The sequence below is a fragment of the Carcharhinus amblyrhynchos genome, unplaced genomic scaffold, assembly GCF_965287045.1.
Source record: "Carcharhinus amblyrhynchos unplaced genomic scaffold, sCarAmb.v2.hapA scaffold_37, whole genome shotgun sequence".
Taxonomy (NCBI): domain Eukaryota; kingdom Metazoa; phylum Chordata; class Chondrichthyes; order Carcharhiniformes; family Carcharhinidae; genus Carcharhinus; species Carcharhinus amblyrhynchos.
Genome location: NW_027649778.1, coordinates 10,743,060 through 10,767,288, shown reverse-complemented (window position 1 = coordinate 10,767,288; position 24,229 = coordinate 10,743,060). Strand labels below are relative to the sequence as shown.

At 49.8% G+C, this 24,229-nt stretch overlaps 1 protein-coding gene across 1 annotated transcript in view; it reads left to right on the top strand.

Annotated features, from left to right (window-relative positions):
- The window catches only part of LOC145362274 (cytochrome P450 2F3-like), a 38,010-nt gene extending 14,611 nt beyond the window's left edge, over nucleotides 1-23,399 (top strand). The window contains exons 3-9 of the mRNA XM_080218360.1: nucleotides 3,038-3,187; nucleotides 7,861-8,021; nucleotides 11,030-11,206; nucleotides 14,211-14,352; nucleotides 20,086-20,273; nucleotides 21,890-22,031; nucleotides 22,917-23,399. Of these exons, the coding sequence (XP_080074486.1) occupies nucleotides 3,038-3,187; nucleotides 7,861-8,021; nucleotides 11,030-11,206; nucleotides 14,211-14,352; nucleotides 20,086-20,273; nucleotides 21,890-22,031; nucleotides 22,917-23,107 (1,151 nt within the window). The 3' untranslated portion in view covers nucleotides 23,108-23,399. The remainder of the gene's footprint in view (nucleotides 1-3,037; nucleotides 3,188-7,860; nucleotides 8,022-11,029; nucleotides 11,207-14,210; nucleotides 14,353-20,085; nucleotides 20,274-21,889; nucleotides 22,032-22,916) is intronic.
- Nucleotides 23,400-24,229: the final 830 nt, after the last annotated feature.

Genomic DNA, 24,229 nt, shown 5'->3' with positions numbered 1-24,229 from the left:
GTGGAATTTGAATTCAGTAAAAAAAAATCTACTGATGACATGGTCAATCGTCGGAAAAACCCATCTGGTTCCCTTTGGGAAGGAAATCTGCTGTCCTTACCCAGCCTGGCCTACATGTGACTCCAGAGCCACAGCATGGTAGCACAGTGGGTTAGCGCTGTTGCTTCACAGCTCCGGGGTCCTGGGTTCGATTCCTAGCTCGGGTCACCATCTGTGTGGAGTTTGCACATTCTCCTCGTGTCTGCATGGGTTTCTTTCCAAAGATGTGCAGGTTAGGTTGATTGGCCGTGCTAAAATTGCCCCTTAGTGACCTGGGATGCCTAGGTTAGAGGGATTAGTGGGTAAACGTGTCAGGATATGGGGGTAGGGCCTGGATGGGATTATGGTAGGTGCAGACTTGATGGGCCGAAGGGCCTCTTCTCTGCGCTGTAGGGTTTCTATGATTCACAATGTGGTTGACTCTCAACTGCCCCTCTGAAATGGCCAAGTGAGACACTCAGTTCAAGGGCAATTAGGGATGGGCAATAAACGCTGGCCCAGCCAGTGAGGCCCACGTCCCAGGCACAAGGGGGAAAAAAGTTTCCTCTGCACTTAATTTCCTTCTTCTTTTCCCCTCCCTCCTCCATTCCCATCCCTCTTCCCAAGCATCTCTCCCTCTCCACACCCACCCTCATTTACCTCAGGCCTTCCCTCAGTTATCTGCTCCAGAGGCACTTGGAGTATTGCGTACAGTTCTGGTTGCCGCATTATAAGAAAGATGTGGAGGCGTTGGAAAGGGTGCAGAGGAGGTTTACCAGGATGTTGCCTGGTATGGTGGGAAGGTCTTATGAGGAAAGGCTGAGGGACTTGAGGTTATTTTCGTTTGAGAGAAGAAGGTTACGAGGTGACCTAATTGAGGCATACAAGATGATCAGAGGGTTAGATAGGGTGGACAGTGAGAGCCTTTTTCCTCGGATGGTGACGGCTAACACGAGGGGGACGTAGCTTTAAATTGAGGGGTGGTAATTATAGGACGGATGTCAGAGGTAGGTTCTTTACTCAGAGGGTAGTAAGGGCGTGGAATGTCCTGCCTGCAGCAGTAGTGGACTCGCCAACTTTAAGGGCGTTCAAATGGTCAGTGGATAGGCATATGGATAATATTGGAATAGTTTAGGTTAGAGGGTCATTAGCTTGGTTCCACTGGTCGGCACAACACTGAGGGCCGAAGGGCCTGGACTGCGTTGTTCCAGAAACAGTGTATTTCCAGTAATGAACACTGCCTGGGCACCGAGTTTGTCTGCTGCAGTGATTACTGAGGAGTTAATGTTGAATTTTTATTCCCTCCCCCGGGGCACATTCTTGAAATGTATGTTTGACCTGCTATCCATTAAGCTGTCAGTGCGATCTCAGTCCCCCAGGTGAGGCGAGGCACCCTGCGGGTGTGGACTATAAACCTCCGAGACTCGCCTCTCCCCCCAGCCCCGCTGTCTCGATGGAAAGCTGGTTAAACACTTGAGGAATGGAAGTCCGCGTGATGGGGTGAGACGGACTAAGATGGACTCCCCCGCTGCTTCGATGGGCTGAATGGCCTCTTTCTCCATTGTAGGGATTCTAAAAACCACGGATAAGCGAACATTGAGCCCGCAATGGGGTAGAACAACTTCTACGCAGATAAACAAGCTCACGGAAGAGGAAGTCGGAGATAGAGGTGGCTTTGCGTTTATTGAAAAATCTCTAGATAGCAAAGAGTTCAGCCAAAGGAGGCCAGGGAACAGGTTAGGCGTTGGGAAAGAGGAACCAGCTGGAACCCTCTTCCCATTCACCTCAAGCACCACCTCCCCCTCCCTCCTCCACACCCAGACATACTTTTTTTCCAAGCAGAAGACATAGAAATTCAAAACTAGAAGCAGGAGTAGGCCAATCAGCCCTTCAATCCTGCTCCACCAATGGCTGATTATCAAATTCAGTATCCCCCCTTCCCCTGGTATCCCTCGATCCCTTTAGCCCCAAGAGCGATATCTAATTTCTTCTTGAAATCAGACAACGTTTTGGCCTCAACTACTTTCTGTGGGAGTGAATTCCACACATTCACCACCGTCTGGGTGAAGAAATTTCCCCTCACCTCAGTTGTAAACGATGTACACCTCAAACTTTGTGGGCGGCACGGTGGTTAGCACTGCTGCTTCACAGCTCCGGGGATCTGGGTTCGATTCCCGGCTTGTCTGTGTGGAGTATGCGCAATCTCCTCGTGCCTCCGGGTGCTCTGGTTTCCTCCCACAGTCCAAAGCTTTGGGGAGGTTAGCTTGATTGGCCATGCTAAAAAAAATTGCCCCCTAGTGTCCCAAGATGTGTAGGTTAGAGGGATTAGCAGGTAAAATATGTAGGGATATGGGGTGGGATTGTGGTCAATGCAGACTCAATGGGCCGAATGGCCTCTTTCTGTACTGTTGGATTTCTATGACCCCCTAGTTCTGGACTCCCTTCACCATTTAGAACATTCTTTGAGTCTAACTCTGTTACAATTTTATATGTTTCTATGAGATCCCCTCTCACTCTTCCAAACTCCAGTGAATATAATCCTAACCGACTTAGTGTCTCCTCAGACCTGCCATCCCAGGAATCAGCCTTCGCTCCACTCCCGCTATAGCAAGGACGTCCTTCCTCGGAGAAGGACCGTCGCTTTTGAACCCAGCCCTCAAAGGTGAAAGGTCAGAGGTTAACCTGACCTTCCTTGACCTGCCCTGGCTTGTAGCTCAGGACAGAACCATCTGCTGTGAAGGGTGGGTGAGGGAGGGGGAGGGGGAGGGGCAGGAACGTCCGTTTTCCACCCCCCCTCCCCACCAACTACATTTGGCCATTACCACCTCAGCTCAGGTTGGCATGAAAATTAAACTCAGATCGTTCCACTGAGTGACGGCGGAATAGGGGAGAATCCCCCACCCCCCACCCCCCCCCCCCCCCCCCCGCAACTCCTCTCAGAGTTCTGCGGTCCCCACTCCTCTTTGACAAGACAAAATGGCGGCGTCTCTCTGAATCAAGCCACTCTCTCTCCTCCCAGGAATCGCCAGCAGTAATGGGCATCGCTCCCGCCAGCTTCGGAGCTTCGCCATCCAGGCGGTGAGGAATTTCGGGAAGGGCAGCACGACGTTGGAGGGTTTCGTCCAGCGGGAGGCCAAGTGCCTGGTGGACGTCTTCAGAGACACCAAAGGTGAGTGATTCCTCGCAGACCAGGCCCGGGGGCTGAATCCCAAATCCCCCCCCCCAAGCCACAGCCCCGCTGGCTGGCTTTTATATCGCGGTGAGGTTCTCTCCCACCATTGGTCACGGCGACTCCCAAGATCCCGAGATTTGGTGATCCAGAGCAGATGGTCCTCCGACAGGACTCGGTTCAGGAAGGTTGGAAAAACTGCAGCAGGCGACGGTGCAGAGGGACCTCGGGGTCCTTGTGCATGAGTCGCAAAAACCCAGCCTGCAGGTGCAGCAGGTGGTCAGGAAGGCGAATGGGATGCTGGCCTTCATAGCGAAGGGGATTGAATATAAAAGTAGGGAGGTCTTGCTGCGGCTGTATAGGGCATTGGTGAGGCCGCAGCTGGAGTACTGTGTGCAGTTTTGGTCGCCGCACTTACGCAAGGATATTTTGGTCCTGGAGGGAGTGCAGAGGAGGTTTACTAGGCTGATACCGGAGTTGAGGGGGTTGAGCTATGAGGAGAGGCTGAATAAACTAGGCTTGTACTCGTTGGAGTTTAGAAGAATGAGGGGAGATCTCATTGAGACATATAAGATGATGAATGGGATGGATAGGATAGAGGTGGAGAGGCTCTTCCCGCTCAGAAAGGACAGTAGGACTAGAGGGCACAGCCTCAAGATAAAGGGGGGCGGTTTAGAACGGAGTTGAGGAGGAACTTCTTCACTCAAAGGGTGGTGAATCTCTGGAATTCTCTGCCTGTTGAAGTGGTGGAGGCTGCCTCGCTAAATATTTTTAAGATGCGGGTTGATGGGTTTTTGATAAGCGAGGGGATTAAGGGTTATGGGGAGAGGGCGGGAATGTGGAACTGAGCCACGACAGATCAGCCATGATCTTATTGAATGGCGGGGCAGGCTCGAGGGGCTAGATGGCCTACTCCTGCTCCTATTTCTTATGTTCTTATGTAATATACAAGATACAGTGCGGGTATACAAAGGGCAGGTTCCTACTGTCGCGTTGTCAGTCACATCCCCTGGGGGGAGGTTACCATTGACCAGAACTGGACCCAGCCATATAAACACAATCCCTACAAGAGCAGGTCAGAGGCTGGGAATACTCACCCCCCTGACTCCCCAGATCTACAAGGCACAAGTCAGGAGTGTGAGGGAATACTCACCTGGTTGGGGGCAGCTCCAACAACACTTAAGAAGCTCGATGCCACCCAGGACAAAGCAGCCCCACTTGATTGGCACCACATCCACAAACATTCACGCCCTCCACCGCCAACATACAGAGGCAGCAGTGTGTACCATCTCCAAGGTGCACTGCAGTAACTCACCAAGGCTCCTTAGGCAGCACCTTCCAGACCTATCATCTAGGAGACAAGAGGCAGCAGACAACCCACACGGAAATCACTCCCCATCATGGCTTGGAATTATATTATCGCTGGCTGGCAGAGTGGCACAGTGGTTGGCACTGCTGCCTCATAGCGACAGGGACCCGGGTTCGATTCCCGGCTTGGGTCACTGCTTGTGCGGAGTTTGCACATTCTCCCCATGTCTGCGTGGGTTTCCTCCGGGTGCTCCGGTTTCCTCCCACGGTCCAAAGATGTGCGGGTTAGGTTGATTGGCTATGCTAAGAAATTGCCCCTTAGTGTCCAGGGATGCGCAGGTTAGAGGGATTAGTGGGTATAATACGTAGGGATATGGGGGTAGGGCCCGGGTGGGATTGTGTTTGGTGCAGACTCGATGGGCCGAAGGGCCTCTTTCTGCACTGTAGGGTTTCTTTGATCTATGGTCTATGTGGGTTTCCTCCAACAGTACAAAGATCTGCAGGTTAGATGGATTGGTTATGCTAAATTCTCCCTCAGTGTACCCGAACAGGCATCACAATATGGTAACTAGGCGATTTTCACAGCAACTTCATTGCCGTGTTAATGTAAGCCTGTTTGTGACTAATAAATATACTTTTGGGTCAAATTTCCCCACCTAACGGCATTGTGGGTGTACCTACCTGGCCCGGAAGCTTACCATCATCCATAACCGATGAGATTTTCCCACCCCATCGCAGTGAATGGAGATTTGGCTGGGTGCCAAACACTCTGGTCTTGCTGCAGTGGAGGGTGGCGTGAACCACAGATAAGGTGGCACCTTTGGTTCAAAGAGGGATGGGCAATAGATGCTGGGCCTAGCCAGCGACACCCACATTCTGTAAATTAATTTTTAAAAAGCCTTCACAGTCATCCAGGGTGGCACAGTGGCACAGCGGTTAGCACTGCTGCCTCACAATGCCAGGGACCCAGGTTCAGTTCCGGCCTCAGGTGACTGTCTGTATGGAGTTTGCACATTCTCCCCATGTGTGTGTGGGTTTCCTCCAGGTGGTCTGGTTTCCTCCCACAATCCAAAGATGTGCAGGTTAGGGGGATTGGCCATGCTAAATTGCCCCTTAGTGTCCAAAGATGTGCAGATTATTTGGATTGGCCATGCTAAATTGCTTCTTAATGTCCAAAGATGTGCAGGTTAGGTGGATTGGCCATGCTAAATTGCCCCTTAATGTCCAAAGATGTGCAGGTTAGGTGGATTGGCCATGCTAAATTGCCCCTTAATGTCCAAAGATGTGCAGGTTAGGTGGATTGGCCATGCTAAATTGCTTCTTAATATCCAAAGATGTGTAGTTTAGGTGGATTGGCCAGGCTAAATTGCTTCTTAATATCCAAAGATGTGTAGTTTAGGTGGATTGGCCAGGCTAAATTGCCCCTTAGTGTCCAAAGATTTGCAGGTAAGATAGATTGGTCATATTAAATTGGCCATGCTAAAATGCCCCCTAGTATCCACAGATATGCATGTTAGGTGGATTGGTCATGTTAAAATGTCCCTTAGTGTCCAAAGACGTGCAGGTTAAGGGATTAGCGTGACTTTACAGGAATGGGGGGGAGGAGGGGGGTGTTGGTCAGCCTGGGTAAGATGCTCTGTCGGAGAGTTGGTGCAGAGTCGGTGGGCCAAATGGCCCCCTTCTGCAGTGCAGGGTTCTATGTTCAATGTCTGACTTTGATTGTTCTCCATTCTCACTGTTGGATACCCTCACACTCAAACACTTCATTGTGCATCTACGCAATGCTCACAAGAGGACAGTTTAACATTCAGCATTTGAGTTAGAAGCACTGTGAGAATAAAACAGGTTAGAGGTTATTTTGTTGTTAAATGTAAAGTATCAAATCTTGCAACACGGGAGAAGGCCATTCAGCCCATTGCGCCTGTACCAGCCTAATGGAATTCTTAACTTGTTGGAAAGGAAATGTGGGCAAGCTGTGTAATAAATGGCTGCCGCCTGGAATATAGGCCACACCTGGAATATAGTGTGGAAATCTGAGGAAAGATGCCTTCACTATACAAGGAGTGCAGTGAAGGTTTACCAGGCTGATTCCCAGGACAGCAGGTCTGTCATTTGAGGAGAGACTCAGTGGGTTAGGATTATATTAACTGGAGTTTAGAACAGTGGCACCGTGGTTAGTGATGCTGCCTCACAGTACTGGAGACCCAGGTTCCATTCCAGCCTTGGGCGACTGTCTGGAAGCCAGGCAGTCTTCCAGTGGAGTTTACACATTCTCCCTGTGTCTGCCTGGGTTTTCTCCCACAGTCTGAAAGGGGTGCTGGTTAGGTGCATTGGCCATGCTAAGTTGACCCTTATTGTCAGGGGAATGAGCAGGGTAAATATGTGGGGTTATGGGGATAGGGCCTGGGTGGCGTTGTGGTTGGTGCAGACTCAATGGGCTGAATGGCCTCTTTCTGCACTCCAATGATTCTAAGAGAGAGGATCTCATAGAAATTTATGAAATTCTATTAGGATTAGAGAAAGTAGATTCAGAAAGAGTGTTCCCGATGGTGGGGGAGTCCAGAACTGGGGGGTCATAGACTCAAAGAGTGCCTGCAGTTCAGAAGGCCATTTGGCCCATCAAGCCTGCACCAGCAACAATCCCACCCAGGCCCTGTCCCCATAACCTCACATATTTACCCTGCTAATCCATTGACACTGAGGGACAATTTAGCAAGGCCAATCCACTTAAACCCACACATCTTTGGACTGTGGGAGGAAACCGGAGCACCCGGAGGAAACCCACACAGACATGGGGAGAACATGCAAACTCCGCACAGACGGTCACCCGGGGCCAGAATTGAACCCAGGTCCCCGGAGCTGTGAGGCAGCAATGTTAAGGATAAGGAGTAAGACCTTTTAGGAGCGAGGTGAGGAGAAATTTCTTCACCCAGAGGGTGGGGAATGTGTGGAATTCACTCGCACAGAAAGTAGCTGAGGCCAAAATGTTGTGTGATTTCAAGAAGAAATTAGATATCGCTCTTGGGGCTAAAGGGTTAAGGGATATGGGGGAAGGGGGGGGGATCAGGATATTGAATTCGATGGTCAGCCATGATCAAAATGAATGGCGGGGCAGGCCCAACGGGCCGAATGGCCTCCTCCAGGTTCTAGTTTCTATCAGCCAATCAGACATCCCTCGTGTTTTCTTGCTCATTGGTTGCGGATTTTGTTGGCCAATCCCTTGTGAACCGTTTTTACACAACTGCCCTTCAAATCCCCAATGCGACTAGAGAAAAATAGGCCTTACCCCCCTCCTCCCTCCCTCCGGTGGTCTCTCATGCTCCATTAACCTACTCACGCTTTGTTGTGCCTTGTTATCTCATCAGAGTCGCCCTTTGACCCCACCTTCCAGCTGACCTGCGCCACGGCCAACATAATGTGTGCCGTTGTCTTTGGGAACCGGTTTGACTACACGGACTCAAAGTTGCTCGCCCTGCTGGACATGATCACGGAAAACATGAGGGTCATTAGCAGCCCCTGGGGTCAGGTAAGGTCAATCGCTGTCTCTGCTTCTTCTCTCTGTCTTTATTGCTGAGTAACCCTTTCGCCCACCGATAACCTCTGACCTTTGAACTCGTCCCCAGTCGGAGGGTTACCTTACTCTCAGACACACCACACCAGAACTCACCGATATTTTCAACTTGCCTGAACGATCTTCCCCCTGAATTCACCACGGTGACACAGTGGTTAGCACTGCTGCCTCACAATGCCAGGGACCCGGGTTCAATTCCTGGCTTGGGTCACAGTCTGTGCACATTCTCCCCGTGTCTGCGTGGGTTTCCTTCCCACAGTCTGAAAGACGTGCTGGTTAGATGGATTGGCCGTGCTAAATTCTCCCTCAGCGTACCCGAACAGGTGCCAGAGTGTGGCGACTAGGGGATTTCCACAGTAACTTCATTACAGTTTTGATGTATGTCTACTCAGTGACTATCACTGTTAGCTGTGCAGATACATGGATTTGGGCCGGTGTCTGTGGGAGTTTGCACATTCTCCCCGTGCTTGCGTGGGTTTTCTCCGGGTGCTCCGGTTTCCTCCCACACCCCAAAAACGTGGCTGATTGGTGTTAAGAAATTGTCCCTAAATTAGTCGTCCCTCAATCTGGTTATGGTTCCTTTATTGTGGAGTCCAATAGGCATAGACAAAGGTCAAAGGTAGAGGAGGGCAGTCACAATGTTAAAATGGCGGCGCAGGCTCGTTGGGCCAAGGGGCTTGTTTCCTGCGCTGTGTTGTTCTTCGATCTAATAAACAAATCTTAACTTTTAAAACTTTAACTTTAAACTATACATGGGATGGAAGAAATGAAGGGTTGGTGGGAGCTCTGGGTGATGGAAATTTGGAGTTCAGTTCACCTCCCTCCAGCCCACAAACCTTTCCACCCTCATAACATTTTCCTAAATCATTGCCAGAAGGGCAATTGCAAAAACTGCAGATTCTTTCATCGTTAGAAGAAATTATAGTCTTCTCAAAACATAAAACAAAGACATGAATATATGAAATAGGAGCAGCAGGAGGCCATTCTGCCCTTTGAACCTGCTCCGCCATTCAATAAGGTCATGGCTGATATGCTTGTGTTGAATTCCATCATTTCTATCCATCCCTGATAACCTTTGACCGCATCACCCAACAACAATCTTAAAAGTATTCAGTGACCCCACCCTCCTTCACCTGAGCGTTCCAACATCGCACAACCCTCTGAGAGAAAAAAATTCTCCTCATCTCTGTCTTAAAAGGGCAACCCATATTTGTAAAATGGTGACCCCCCCTAGATCTGGACTCACCCACAAGAGGAAACACCCTTTCCACATTCACCTTGTCAAGACCGTTCAGGATCGTATATTCTTCAATCGAATCTCCCCCTCACTCTTCTAAACTCCAGTGGAAACAAGCTCAATCTTTCAAACCTTTCCTCATTCCAGGTATCCTTTGAGTGAACCTCCTCTGAATCATCTCCAAACGCATTTACATCCTTCTTTTAATAAGGAGACCAAAACTGCACACAGTTTTCGAGATGTGGTCACACCAACATCCAGTATAAATGAAGGATAACAGTCTGGAGTTTGCATGTTCTCCCCATGTCTGCGTGGGTTTCCTCCAGGCGCTCCAGTTTCTTTCCACAGTCTGAAAATGTGTAGGTTAGGTGGATTGGCCATGCTAAATTGCCCCTTAGTGTCCAAAGATGAGCAGGTTAGGTGGATTGGCCAGGCTAAATTGCCCCTTAGTCTCCAAAGATATGCAGGTTAGGTGGATTGGCCATGCTAAATTGCCCCTTAGTGCCCAAAGATGTGCCGGTTAGGTGGATTGGCCATGCTAAATTGCCCTTAGTGTTCAAAGATGTGCAGGTTAGGTGGATTGGCCATGCTAAATTGCCCTTAGTGTTCAAAGATGTGCAGGTTAGGGGGATTGGCCATGCTAAATTGCCCTTAGTGTTCAAAGATGTGCAGGTTAGGTGGATTGGCCATTGCTAAATTGTCCCTTAGTGTCCAAAAATGTGCGGGTTAGGAGGATTGGCCATGCTAAATTGTCCCTTAGTGTCCAAAAATGTGCGGGTTAGGTGGATTGGCCATGCTAAATTGTCCCTTAGTGCCCAAAGATGTGTAGGTTAGGTGGATTGGCCATGCTAAATTGTCCCTTAGTGCCCAAAGATGTGTAGGTTAGGTGGATTGGCCATGCTAAATTGTCCCTTAGTGCCCAAAGATGTGTAGGTTAGGTGGATTGGCCATGCTAAATTGTCCCTTAGTGTCCAAAAATGTGTAGGTTAGGTGGATTGGCCATGCTAAATTGTCCCTTAGTGTCCAAAAATGTGTAGGTTAGGTGGATTGGCCATGCTAAATTGTCCCTTAGTGTCCAAAGATGTGTAGGTTAGGGTGGATTGGCCATGTTAAATGTGTGGGGTTACAGGTATAGAACTGGGGATACGAGCCTGGGTATGATGCCCTTTCGGAGCGTTGGTGCAGATGCGACAGACTGAATGGCCTCCTTCTACACCGCAGGGATGCTATGGTTGTGTGTGTGGCCATGGGCTGGCTCTTTAAGTCACGTTCATCCCTGTTTCTCATGGGTGTTCCCACACCCTCGCCTCTGCTCTGAGCCATGCGCTGCCTCAACCTGTCTCACTGTCAAATGATTCACACGTCCCTTCATCTACTCTCCGAAAATACCAACACTGCCCTGACAAGATTTCAGCGGTAACCACGGGTGTTGCTTTAGAATGACGTTCACACACTGAGCGTTATTGTGAAGGTATTTTTGTACAGGCTAGCAGTTTCTGTCCACACCCAATGGTACTCACTTTCTCTCCTTGGCTCCAGATAGATTATAGCCCTTCTATAAGGGGGTTATTTTCATCAATAGAGGAATTAATTAACTGATTGCTGGATTTCACTGGATCTCTCGCTATTTGGCCCCCTCCCCCGGCTCCACCGCGCCAGGAGTTGTAAATTGTCCTCCCTACTCTGACTCAGTGAATGAACCACACCTTGCGTTCCTCTTCCGCAGCTCTACGATTTGCTCCCCAGCGTCCTGGATCACCTCCCAGGCCCCCACAACATGCTTTTCGAAAACGCGGCCAAGATCAAAGGCTTCCTGAGGGAAATGATCCAAAGCCACAAAGAGGCTCGCGCCGAAGATAGGCCTCAGGACTTCACTGCCAGTTTCCTGGCCAAAATGGAGGAGGTTTGTGTCGCGATCCTTCTTCTCCTTTTCACCGAATCTTTAGGGGGATAAACCGCGATTTCAGTGAGGTTTTTAGACTTTTGAGAAGAATTGATCGGGTCGGTAGAGGTAAACTTACTCTGGGGGAGGGCCTGACAGAAAGGGGGCATGGCGTTCAGTCCTGAGCAGGTCTTTCAGGAGAGGAGTTTGGAAGCATTGTTCACTGAACGGGTATTTGAGATAGAGGCGTGGAACCCTCCCGCACAAAAGCTAGCTAATAAATTTAAATCTACGCCCAGAGATTTTTTGCTACCCTCGGGTATTTGGTGATTTGGAGCCCAGATGGTTTGATGGACTTGGGATACAGATTAGCCATGGTCTCATGGAGGAGGCCAGAGGAACTGAATGGCCTTCCTCTATCAGGACAGCTCTAGCTCGAACTTTGTGGGAATGTTCCGTTTGTGCCTAGTTTTAAAAGAGCACCTCGTGGTTTAGGTGACAGATGTTCGACCAGTGGGCATGCCTTCAGCTGGCTCTTGTTGCGGTGCCCAAACTAAATTTCTGGTCTGTATAATTATCTTGACACAAATCTGGGAAAGGCAGTCGCTGCCCAACACATCAAAGCTGATCCCTTGATCTTGAAGTTGTTTACGGAGAAGCAGTGGGGCCCCCTGAGCTCCGATTATCGAAGGCAATTGGGCGGTTTGCTAAGTCAGGGTGTGAAGGAATATTGGGGTGTGTAGTGCTGCTACAGGCCGGAGAGAAGGCCGGAGGATCTATTTTCCGACTCTAACTACCCCTCAAGAAGGTACGGCTGTGGGTAGACCCATGCTGCTCCTTTTCTGAAGCAATTTGACACAACTTAGTGTCTACTAAAGGGGCAACACAGTGGTTAGCACCGCTGCTTCACAGCTCCAGGGTCCTGGGTTCGATTTCCCGGCTCGGGTCACTGTCTGTGTGGAGTTTGCACATTCTCCTCATGTCTGCGTGGGTTTCCTCTGGGTGCTCCAGTTTCCTCCCACAGTCCAAAGATGGGTGGGTTAGGTTGATTGGCCATGCTAAATTGTGTCTGAGAGGTGTAGGTTAGAAGGATTAGTGGGTAAATATGCAGAGAAATGGGGTAGGGCCTAGGTGGGATTGTGGCCGATGCAGACTCGATGGCCTGAATGGCCTCCTTCTGTACTGTAGGGTTTCTATTTTACTTCTCTCTGGGTGAGGAGTATTGTGGTCATGGATAGATTTTTGAACAGTGAAAAAGTGGAGTGGAGCTGAGTCCACGAAGAGATCAGCCATGGTCTTATTGAATGGAGGAGCAGGCCCAAGAGGCCAAATGGCCAACTCCTGCTCCTAGTTCTTATATTACTGGACAAGCAGTGTCGAGGCCTAGACTAATATTCCAGAAACAGGGAATCAAATCCCAATTTTTGGCAGGAATTACTGTCAGTTAATGAATAAAATGCAACTGAAATATCTCCTCAGAGACCCTTCACCTTTATTTACAAACTCAATCCCACTCCCAAGAGCGCTTTATGTATAAATTCAGAATCCAGGGTGTTAGTAGCCCTGACATTCCTCTACGTATATAAAGAGATGAGATTCCTTGTTTGGGCAGACATTACCTCAGTCAGGGAGCTCATACTCCCAAGAGGCCAACCTCCTAGGCCTCGTTGAGATCATTATATCATTGCAGCTGCGAGCGGGCCTTAAAACTCCTGGAATATTGTAAAAGTCCACCTGGTTCACTAATACCCTTCAGGGAACAAAGAACAAAGAACAAAAACAGCCCGGGAAACAGGCCCTTCTGCCGCCATCTTAACAAGCCTGCTGTTCTTACCCGGTTTGGCCTACGTATGACTCCAGACCCAGACAGTATGGTTATATCGTCTCTGAGCGTCACTGTACCAAAAGGCTTCAGAACCTTAGCATGGTGGGTGCCCCTGCAGGGGTTCAAGAATGCAACCCCCCGCACCGCCCCCCCGCAACCCTCTGGGGCATTGAGAGATGGGAAACAAATATTGGCCGAGCCAACAGCACTCACATCCCATAACCAGATATAAAAGGAAGATAGAATACCTTCAGTGCAGAAGGAGGCCATTCAGCCCATCGAGCCAACAATAATCCCAACCAGGCCCCATCTCTGTAATCCCACATATTTACTCTGTTAATCCCCCTGTTACAAAGAGGCAATTTAGCATGGCCAATCCACCTAACCTGCACATCGTTGGACACTAAGGGGGAATTTAGCATGGCCAATCCATGTAACCTGCACATCTTTGGACATTAAGGGGCAATTTAGCATGGCCAATCCACCTAACCTACACATCTTTGGACACTAAGGGGCAATTTAGCATGGCCCATCCACCTAACCTACACATCTTTGGACACTAAGGGGCAATTTAGCATGGCCAATCCACCTAACCTGCACATCGTTGGACACTAAGGGGCAATTTAGCATGGCCAATCCACCTAACCTACACATCTTTGGACACTAAGGGGCAATTTAGCATGACCAATTCACCTAACCTACACATCTTTGGACACTAAGGGGTAATTTAGCATGGCCAATCCACCTAACCTGCGCATCTTTGGACACTAAGGGGCAATTTAGCATGACCAATTCACCTACCCTTTGCCTGGAGTGTGGGAGGAAACTGGAGCGCTCCAGGGAAACCCACGCAGACACGGGGAGAACGTGCAAACGCTACACAAGTCAGTGACCCAAGCTGGGAATGGAACCCAGGTCCCTAGCACTGCGAGGCAGCAGTGCTAACCACCACGCCACCGTGGGCACCTCAGAGGTAGGATCAGGTGATCTCTGCCCAGGGAGCCGGAGGGACACTCAGGGTGACCCTTCAGGATCCCCCACTTGGCGCCCCCTTTAGCCAGGAGTGAGGAAGTTGGCCCGGGGCATCACACAGTAGTCGAGCTGGATCTGGTGGTGACCAGGGCCTTTGACGCTCCCCTTGTGCGAGGTACAGAACATGTCGACAGCGCGATAATACAAAGCTACCGCCTTTTATCACAGGAGAAAGATGACCCCAGATCTGAATTCAACGATGAGAACCTCCTTCTGTCGACGTTTAATATATTCCTCGCTGGCACCGATACCACCAGTTCCACCATGCGCTGGGGCCTCCTGCTGTTCTTGAAATACCCGGACATCCAGGGTGAGTATGAGTGACAGTCACTCCGCGCACGTCAGCCCGCATTTCCTGTACGTTCCTGGTCAATACTGACATGGGGGGATAGGGCCTGGATGGGGTTGTTGTCGGTGCAGACTCAATGGGCCGAATGGCCTCCTTTGGCACTGTAGGGATTCTACGAACTGCGTACAATTCTGGTCACCCTGTTATAGAAAGGATATCGTTAAACTAGAAAGAGTGCAGAAGAGATTTACTAGGATGCTACCGGGACTTGATGGATTGAGTTATAAGGAGAGGCTGGATAGACTGGGACTTCTTTCTCTGGAGTGTAGGAGGCTGAGGGGTGATCTTATAGAAGTCTATAAAATAATGAGGGGCACAGATCAGCTAGATAGTCAATATCTTTTCCCAAAGGTAGGGGAGTCTAAAACTAGAGGGCATAGGTTTAAAGTGAGAGGGGAGAGATACAAAAGGGTCCAGAGGGGCAATTTTTTCACTCAAAGGAAGGTGAGTGTCTGGGACAAACTGCCAAGTAGTAGAGGCGGGTACAATTTTGTCTTTTAAAAAGCATTTAGACAGTTACACGGGTAAGATGGGGATAGAGGGATATGGGCCAAATGCGGGCAATTGGGGCAGCATGGACAAGTTGGACCGAGGGGTCTGTTTCCATGCTGTAAAACCTCTGAGTCTAGAAGTTAAGATTTCTGCTCAGAATACAATTTAAAAATAAACCTTGCTTTTCGCATGTGGTTTCACTGCGAGGGGGTGAGGCAGTACACATCTTTGCATTGCCCATTCATCAGTGTCAAACCACAGCAACCATCGCTAACTGGTGCAGGGTGGGAGATGGGGGTAAATGCGTTCAGAAATTGAGATGATTGCAAGCCCGTCTGTAAGTCACAAAAAGAATATTGATCTCAATAACTGCTGCCATCCACCCTCTCACACATCTTTCCATTTGTTCTCCCCTGCCTACTACCTAATGGTAACTTTTGTCCACGTACTCTTATCTGGGATTAAGAATATCCCAAAAATGAGTAAAAACAAACTGCTCCTGACATCTTCTCAACACTTTGAAACGTCACAGGTAGACAGGGTCGAAAAGAGTGCTTTTGGTACATAGAACATAGAACACTACAGCACAAACAGGCCCTTCGGCCCACGAGTTGCACCGATCACATCAACACCTACCAATCTATAGACCCATCTATAACCCCCAATCCCATAAATCCCCATATACTCATCCAGAAGTCTTTTAAAAGACCCCAGTGAGTTCGCCTCCACCACCACTGACGGCAGCCGATTCCACTCACTCACCACCCTCTGAGTGAAAAACTTACCCCTGACATCTCCTCTGTACTTGCTTCCCTGCACCTTAAATCTGTGTCCTCTCGTAGCGACCATTTCAACCCGGGGAAATAGCCTCTGAGAGTCCACCCTATCTATTCCTCTCATCATTTTATAAACTTCTATCAGGTCGCCTCTCAACCTTCGTCTCTCCAGGGAGAAGAGGCCTAGCTCCCTCAACCTATCCTCATAAGGCATGCCTCCCAATCCAAGCAACATCCTTGTAAATCTCCTCTGCACCCTCTCAATAGCTTCCACATCCTTCCTGTAGTGAGGTGACCAGAACTGCGCACAGTCCTCCAAGTGGGGTCTGACAAGGGTCTTATAAAGTTGCAGCATTACCTCCCGACTCCTAAACTCAATCCCTCGATTAATGAAGGCCAGTACACCATACGCCTTCTTGACCACCTCCTCCACCTGCGAGGCCGATTTAAGAGTCCTGTGGACCTGGACCCCAAGATCCATCTGCTCTTCAACACTACTCAGACTTCTGCCCTTGATAGTGTACTCGTTCATCCCGTTGGTTCTGCCAAAATGGACGACTACACATTTACCCGCGTTGAAGTCCATCTGCCACTTCTCCGCCCAGTCCTGCATCCTATTTATCTCCTGCTGCAACTTTTGACATCCTTCCAGACCATCCACAACACCACCGACCTTCATGGGCCTTTATAAATCGGAGTATCGAGTATAAAAGTTGGAGTGTTATGGTGAGGTTATATAAGGCATTGGTGAGGCCGAACTTAGAGTATTGTGTACAGTTTTGGTCACCTAGTTACAGGAAGGACGTAAAAAAGGTTGAAAGAGTGCAGAGAAGGTTCATGAGGGTGTTGCCAGGACTTGAGAGGCTGAGTTACAGAGAGAGATTGGATAGGTTAGGACTTTATTCCCTGGAATGTAGAAGAATGAGGGGGGATTTGATAGAGGTGTATAAGATTTTGATGAGTATCGATAGAGTGAATGCAAGCAGGCTTTTTCCACTGAGGCTAGGGGAGAAAAAAAACCAGAGGGCATGGGTTAAGGGTGAAAGGGGAAAAGTTTAAAGGGAATATTAGGGGGGGGCTTCTTCACTCAGAGTGGTGGGAGTGTGGAATGAGCTGCCGGATAAATGCGGGGTCACTTTTAAGAAAAACTTGGACGGGTACATGGATGAGAGGGGGTGTGGAGGGATATGGTCCAGGTGCAGGTCAGTGGGACTAGGCAAAAAAATGGTTCAGCTCAGACAAGAAGGCCTGTTTCTGTGCTGTAATTTTCTGTGGTTCTATGCATCTTGTACCAGGCTCCAGTCATTTAGCCAATTTCACATTCACACCATTAGCTTCATGTGATGTTAACACGTCTGTCACATGGTTCATATCCCCTGTGCCGCATGGGGGAGATTTTAGATTGTACAAGAGTGAAACTGGGTCACTCTTAAACACTGCAAACGCAACAAGGCGACGTTTTTCTCCAAGCGTGTGTACAAGAAGGTTCCAGAACCTTCTCTCTTGTAATGAGTAATAATTTGCAGAGTTGATCTCAGCTTGACACTAGAGATACGAGCTTGTAGCCCTGGACCAGCAAACCCCAGCTTGTTCACAGGATCAAAAGCCAGGTGGTGATCGAAACCAAGAGACAGAGCTTCTCTTTAGAATTTATGACCTGTTCAGCGTCACAGCTCTCCTCGTGTTTTACCCAGTGTCCCAGCTAGTCCCTATTCGTATCGACTCGTTCAGTCTCACAGCTCTGTCCCCCTCCATCAACAGCCCAGTGTCCCAGCTTACCCCTGCTTTGAATAGAATGGGTGGTCCGTAAAAGAAACAAGTTAAAGAGGGGTGATAGAGGGTAACTAAAACAAAACATCCAAGAAAACTTAACTATCTAAACCAAAGTGTCATTCTCGGAGGTGATGACGCACCCATCGCCTGCCCACTGCTCCCAGAAGGTCTGACAAGTTGCCAGTGGACCTCTCCAAGGTCACCCAGCCGCAAATGTGGCCACAGTTGAGGGGCAGATAGAGGGGGTCAGATGACCTGCCCTCCCCTCCCATTCTGCTGAGCTGCCTGGGCCTGTTAGAACATAGAACATAGAACATAGAACACTACAGCACAAACAGGCCCTTCGGCCCACAAGTTGCGCCGATCACATCATCACCTACCAACCTACAGACCTATCTATAACCCTCAATCTCATTAAACCCCATATACTCATCCAGAAGTCTTTTAAAAGACCCCAGCGAGTTCGCCTCCACCACCACTGACGGCAGCCGATTCCATTCACTCACCACCCTCTGAGTGAAAAACTTACCCCTAACATCACTTCTGAACCTCCCTCCCCGCACCTTAAATCTGTGTCCTCTCGTAGCGACCATTTCAAACCGGGGAAATAGCCTCTGAGAGTCCACCCTATCTATTCCTCTCAACATTTTGTAAACTTCTATCAGGTCACCTCTCAACCTTCGTCTCTCCAGGGAAAAGAGTCCCAGCTCCCTCAACCTAACTTCATAAGGCATGCCTCCCAGTCCAGGCAACATCCTTGTAAATCTCCTCTGCACCCTTTCAATAGCTTCTACATCCTTCCTATAGTGAGGCGACCAGAACTGCGCACAATACTCTAAATGAGGCCTGACAAGGGTCTTATAAAGTTCCAGCATTACCTCCCGACTCCTAAACTCAATCCCTCGATTAATGAAGGCCAGTACACCATACGCCTTCTTGACCACCTCCTCCACCTGCGAGGCCGATTTAAGAGTCCTGTGGACCCGGACCCCAAGATCCTTCTGCTCCTCAACACTACTCAGACTTCTGCCCTTGATAGTGTACTCGTTCATCCCGTTGGTTCTGCCAAAATGGACGACTACACATTTATCCGCGTTGAAGTCCATCTGCCACTTCTCCGCCCAGTCCTGCATCCTATCTATGTCCTGCTGCAACTTTTGCCATCCTTCCAGATCATCCACAACACCACCGACCTTCGTGTCATCAGCGAACTTACTTACCCATCCCTCCACTTCCTCATCCAGGTCATTTATGAAAATGACAAACAACAAGGGTCCCAGAACAGATCCTTGAGGCACTCCGCTGGTGACTGACCTCCATTCAGAAAAAGCCCCATCCACAACCACTCTCTGCCTTCTGCAGGCAAGCCAGTTCTGGATCCACAAGGCCAAAGGCCCTTGGATCCCATGCCCTCTCACCTTCTCAAGAAGTCTTGCATGGGGGACCTTATCAAACGCCTTGCTGAAGTCCATGTACACTACGTCCACGGCACTTCCTTCGTCAATGTGTTCAGTCACATTATCGAAGAACTCAACTAGGCATTAGTGGCCAACAGAGCCAGGCCCAGGGGCAGGTTTATGGGGAAGACCTCCTCCCCCACCACCCCAACACCGAGTGACTAGGATGAGTGAGGGGTTAAAGTGCAGCCAAAGGTTAGGGAACAGCCCCTTCAAATGGGTGAAAAGGGGCTGCAACCCCAGGCACTGACGTGGAACACGGACTCCCCTTGGCCGCAGGAAAGGCACCCGGCCTGGGAGATCACGCAGCAGCCTAACCTACGATTGCATGGCTTTTTGGCTAGACAACAGCCGCCATGCCAGTTCCCCGATGGAGATAGGGAGGACTCCCACCTAGAGACTTCAGTTTAGATAGTTAAGTTTTCTTGGATGTTTTGTTTTAGTTACCCTCTATCACCCCTCTTTAACTTGTTTCTGGGGACTTCAGCTACTGCCAGGTGGTAGGACAGAAAGCCATGAGTGTCCTGGTGATTATCTGTGCTCAAAGACAATTAATGCACATCACCAATTTCTCCTGACATTAACAATGTGATTGACAAGATATTAACACCGCTAACGGCTACATCTCCACATTTCCAAGCTCGGGCTATAGCCCTCTGCTCTGTCACCGCCCCCCCCCATCCTGCACATTTTCCCCCCCCCCCATCACCGACCCCCCCCCCCCCCCCCCCCATCTGCACACCTCCCCATAAATCCCCCCAATCCTGCACATTCCCCCATAAATCCCCCCAATCCTGCAACCCCCCCCATAAATCCCCCCAATCCTGCACGTTCCCCCATAAATCCCCCCCCATCCTGCAACCCCCCCATAAATCCCCCCAATCCTGCACATTCCCCCTTTGAATCCCATCCATCCTGCACATCCCTCCAATGAACAACCCCTCGATCCCACCCCCATCAACACCCCTCATCCTGCACATCCCCCCCCCATTAAAACCCCCTATCCTACACCACCCCCCCATAAATCCTTCCATTCTGCACATCCCTCCAATGAACACTTCCCCCCAATCCGCCCCCCTGCCCCCCCCCCACCCCCCGTCAAACCACCCTCAATCCTGTAGTCATTCCTCTGTACCCCACTCCCCCGACTCCCCCTCCTGTCCTTCCCAGGCTGACGATAATTGTACTTTTTTCAGAACAAATTCAGAGTGAGATTGACCAGGTGATTGGGTCTGAACGCATGCCCACCATCGCAGACAGGGAGAAGATGCCTTACACCGATGCAGCGATCCATGAGGTCCAGCGATATGCCAACATTATCCCACTAAACCTCCCACACACAGTGATGAGGGACACCGAGTTCAGAGGGTTCCTGATTCCAAAGGTAAGTCATTCCTTTTGGTTTCTCACTGACTCACAGTTCCTGCTGTCTATTGCTTACAATCAAACAAATAGGCTTTGGTGAATTTTAGGGTCATTTACACAATTACATGACCCATAGAGAAGTAAAGCCAGTGGGACAGCCCCAGTGTGATAAAGCCAGTGGGATATCCCCCAGTGTAATATATCCAGTGGGATATCCCCAGTTTAATAAATCCAACGGGATACCCCCAATATGATAAATCCAGTGGGATATCCCCACTGTGATAAATCCAGTGGGACATCATCAGTGTGATAAATCCAGTGGGATATCCCCAGTGTGATAAATCCAGTGGGATATTCCCAGTGTAATAAATCCAGTGGGATATTCCCAGTGTGATAAATCCAGTGGGATATTCCCAGTGTGATAAAGCCAGTGGGATAGCCCCAGTGTAATAAATCCAGTGGGATATGCCCAATGTGATAAATCCAGTGGGATAGCCCCAGTGTGATAAATCCAGAGGAATTTCTCCACTACCTCCCTCCCAGCTGACTGTGTCGAAAGGCCTTGGTCAGCTCAACAAATGAGGTGTTGGCACCCATGTTCCGTTTTTGGCAGCTGGCTAACTGCAAACGCTGGCAATATCATCACTTCGTCACGGTGGCACAGTGGTTAGCACTGCTGCCTCACAGCACCAGAGACGTGAGTTCAATTCTGGCCTAGGGTGACTGTCTGTGTGGAGTCTGCACATTCTCCCCATCTCTGCATGGGTTTCCTCCGGGTGCTCCAGTTTCTGCCTGCACTCCAAAGATGTGTAGGTTAGGTGCACTGGCCATGCTAAATTGCCCTTCAGTGTCCAAATAGGTAAAGGATAGGTAAATTGGCCATGCTAAATTGTCCCTTAGTGTCCAAAGATGTACAGGTTAGGGTGGATTGGCCATGCTAAATTGCCCCTTAGTGTCCAAAGATGTGCAGGTTAGGGGGATTGGCCGTGCTAAATTGCCCCTTAGTGTCCAAAGATGTGTACATTAAGGGGATTGGCCATGCTAAGTTGCCCCTTAGTGTCCAAAGATGTGCAGGTTAGGTGGATTGGCCATGCTAAATTGTCCCTTAGTGTCCAAAGATGTGTAGGTTAGGGGGATTGACCATGCTAAATTGCCCCTTAGTGTCCAAAGATGTGTACATTAAGGGGATTGGCCATGCTAAATTGCCCCTTAGTGTCCAAAGATGTGCAGGTTAGGTGGATTGGCCGTGCTAAATGCACAGGGTTACCGGGATAGGGCTGGGGAGAGCGGATGGGCCTTCATAAGATGCTGTTTCAGAGAGTTGGTGCAGACCCGATGGGCCCAATGGCCTCCTTCTGCACTCTGGGGATCCGATGGATTCTATGGAACAGATTGTCCAGTTGTGACGTTGCGGTGTGTGGGAGCTTGCTGTGCACAAATTGGCTGCTGATTTTCCTACATTACAACAACGTCCACTCCCCGAAAGCGCTCCAAGATGTTGCGAACGGCGCTGTAGAATTTCAAAATGTCCGAAAGCGTCCGGGTGATGGACCTCCCAAGATGGCTGCTCCATTAATCCATTGAACACGCACGGGTCGTGTGTGTGTGTGTGTGTGTGTGTGTTTCTTTTTTCAGGGAATGATTGTGATCCCTCTCCTGGCGTCGGTTTTGTACGATCCCAATTGTTGGGAGACTCCGGAGGCATTCCGTCCCGAACGCTTTCTGGATGAGCGAGGGCGACTGAAGCAAAATGAGGCCTTCATGCCTTTTTCAGCAGGTTTGGGCAATACTTTACTTCGCGTGTGTTGTGAGTTTGAATCGCGAAAGTGAGGCGAAGGGACTGAGGCCGGGAGGGAAAGTGGAAGGAGAAATCCTAAAATAGTTCATTCCAAACTTGACTTTTTTTTTACAAATTCTAAAGTCAAAATTGAGGCCTCCCTCGTCAGGAGGCGATGGCCTAGTGGTATTATTGCTATTAGAAACTCAACTAATGTTCTGGGGACCCAGGGGTTCGAATCCCGCCAATGTGTGGGTTAGGTGGATTGTTGTGTGAGGATACCAGAGCAGACACGGGGAGAATGTGCAAACTCCACACAGACAGCGACCCAAGCCGGGAATCGAACCTGGATCCCTGGCGCTGTGAGGCAGCCGTGCTAACCGCTGTGCCATCCTGCCACCCTTTATGAAGGCTTGGCTGAGCGCCAAATTCTCTGTTCTCGCTGGCAGGGACTTAGGAGGGCGAGGAATCCCAGCCTATGCGCCAAGCCCTCCCGGAAAGTAAAGTTGGCGACCCAAACCCCACCTTGTCTAACGACCAGTGAAATGCGTGCCCTCCATTACTATGTCCAAAGACTCAAAAACAGCCTCTTCCCTGCTGCCATCAGACTGTTGAATGGACCCATTATATGATCTTCCTCGCTATGAGCGCAACACTACATTCTGCACCCCCTCCTTTCAGCCAGGCTGTGTGGTCAGTGCAAGTTTGAAGGGCCTATTCAAACTGTGCTGTAATTTTCTTTGTTCTTTTCCTTCTCTATGAATGGTATGCTTTGTCTGTATAGCACGCAAGAAACAATACTTTTTACTGTACGGTAATACGTGACAATAATAAATCAAATCAAATCATAACGCACCCCCCCCCGCCCTTTTCCATCTCTTCCAGGGAACCGTATGTGCATCGGGGAGACAGTGGCCCAGATGCAGCTTTTCTTATTCTTCACAACTTTGCTGCAAAGGTTCACCTTCAGATCGCCGTTGGACCCAGACGCCATCGATATCAGCCCACTGTCCAGTGGCTTCTCCACGCTGCATCGACCCTACCAGTTATACTGCGTCCCGCGCACATCAGCGTGAGAGGGAAATGCATCCAGAACACGCGGTCCATAAACATTGCGATGCAGCAAATTATTTAAAACCTGTATATATTTTTTGCAAGGTAATCTCTTCTGGGGTTGTGGACAGTTGGAAGCTCCCAATCCCCTGACTGATCTGAGTGTTTAGACAGTCAGATTCGCTAATCTGGAGTCTGACCCCGATGAGAGAACGGAGCTGTAATAAAAGCAGAAAATGCTGGATAAATTCAGCGGGTCTGGAGAGAGAAAAACAGAGCGGCGAGTTTTCCCGCTCTGCTTGCCACAGGAATCGGAGTGGGCGAGGGACAGGCCGTGGGTGGGATTCTCCCGTCTCGGGACGAGCGTAGCCCGAAAGTCCCCCCCCACCCAGAGTTTGGAATGTAAATTGGCCCTGCTATACACAACACCTCAGAGGAACAGCTCATTGAAAAATCCAACAGAATCCGCGCGGTGCCGTCGCTGAAAGTAACTGCCAGCCTTTCGGAGTGTTTGGGCGAACGAAAGGATCATCTGAAAGTTGAGGGGGAACGTGCAAACTCCACCCAGAGGGTGACCCAAGCCGGGAATCGAACCTGGATCCCTGGCGCGGTGAGGCAGCCGTGCTAACCATCGTGCCACCCTTAATGAAACTTCGGCTGAGTGCCAAATTCTCTGTTGCCGCTGGCAGGGACTTCCGAGGGCGAGGAATTCCGGCTTATATGCCAAGCCCTCCAGGAAAATAAAATTGGCGACCCAACTATTGATTGAGACAATCTCACAGTTACACCCCCTCGCGTTTGGTCTGAAAAACAGCAGTTGTTACCGGTTTGACCCATGATGTAGGTGTATCCCGTTCTTCTGTCAGAGGCCCGTCTGAACAGAACCAGACCCACCCCACACCTTGTAGAGGTTTGGCAAAGATTCGCCCCAGCTCTATAGTCCACTGTGTTCCTTCAACTCTCCCCGCCTCCCCAGGGGCTGGTCATCCTGTCGGATATACCAGACTAGCTGGTTAGTCGCCATCCAACATTTTAGCAAAGTTCTGGAAGTCATGGAAACCCTACCGTGCAGAAAGAGGCCCTTCGGCCCATCGAGTCTGCACAATCCCACCCAGGCCCTACCCCCACATCCCTACATATTTACC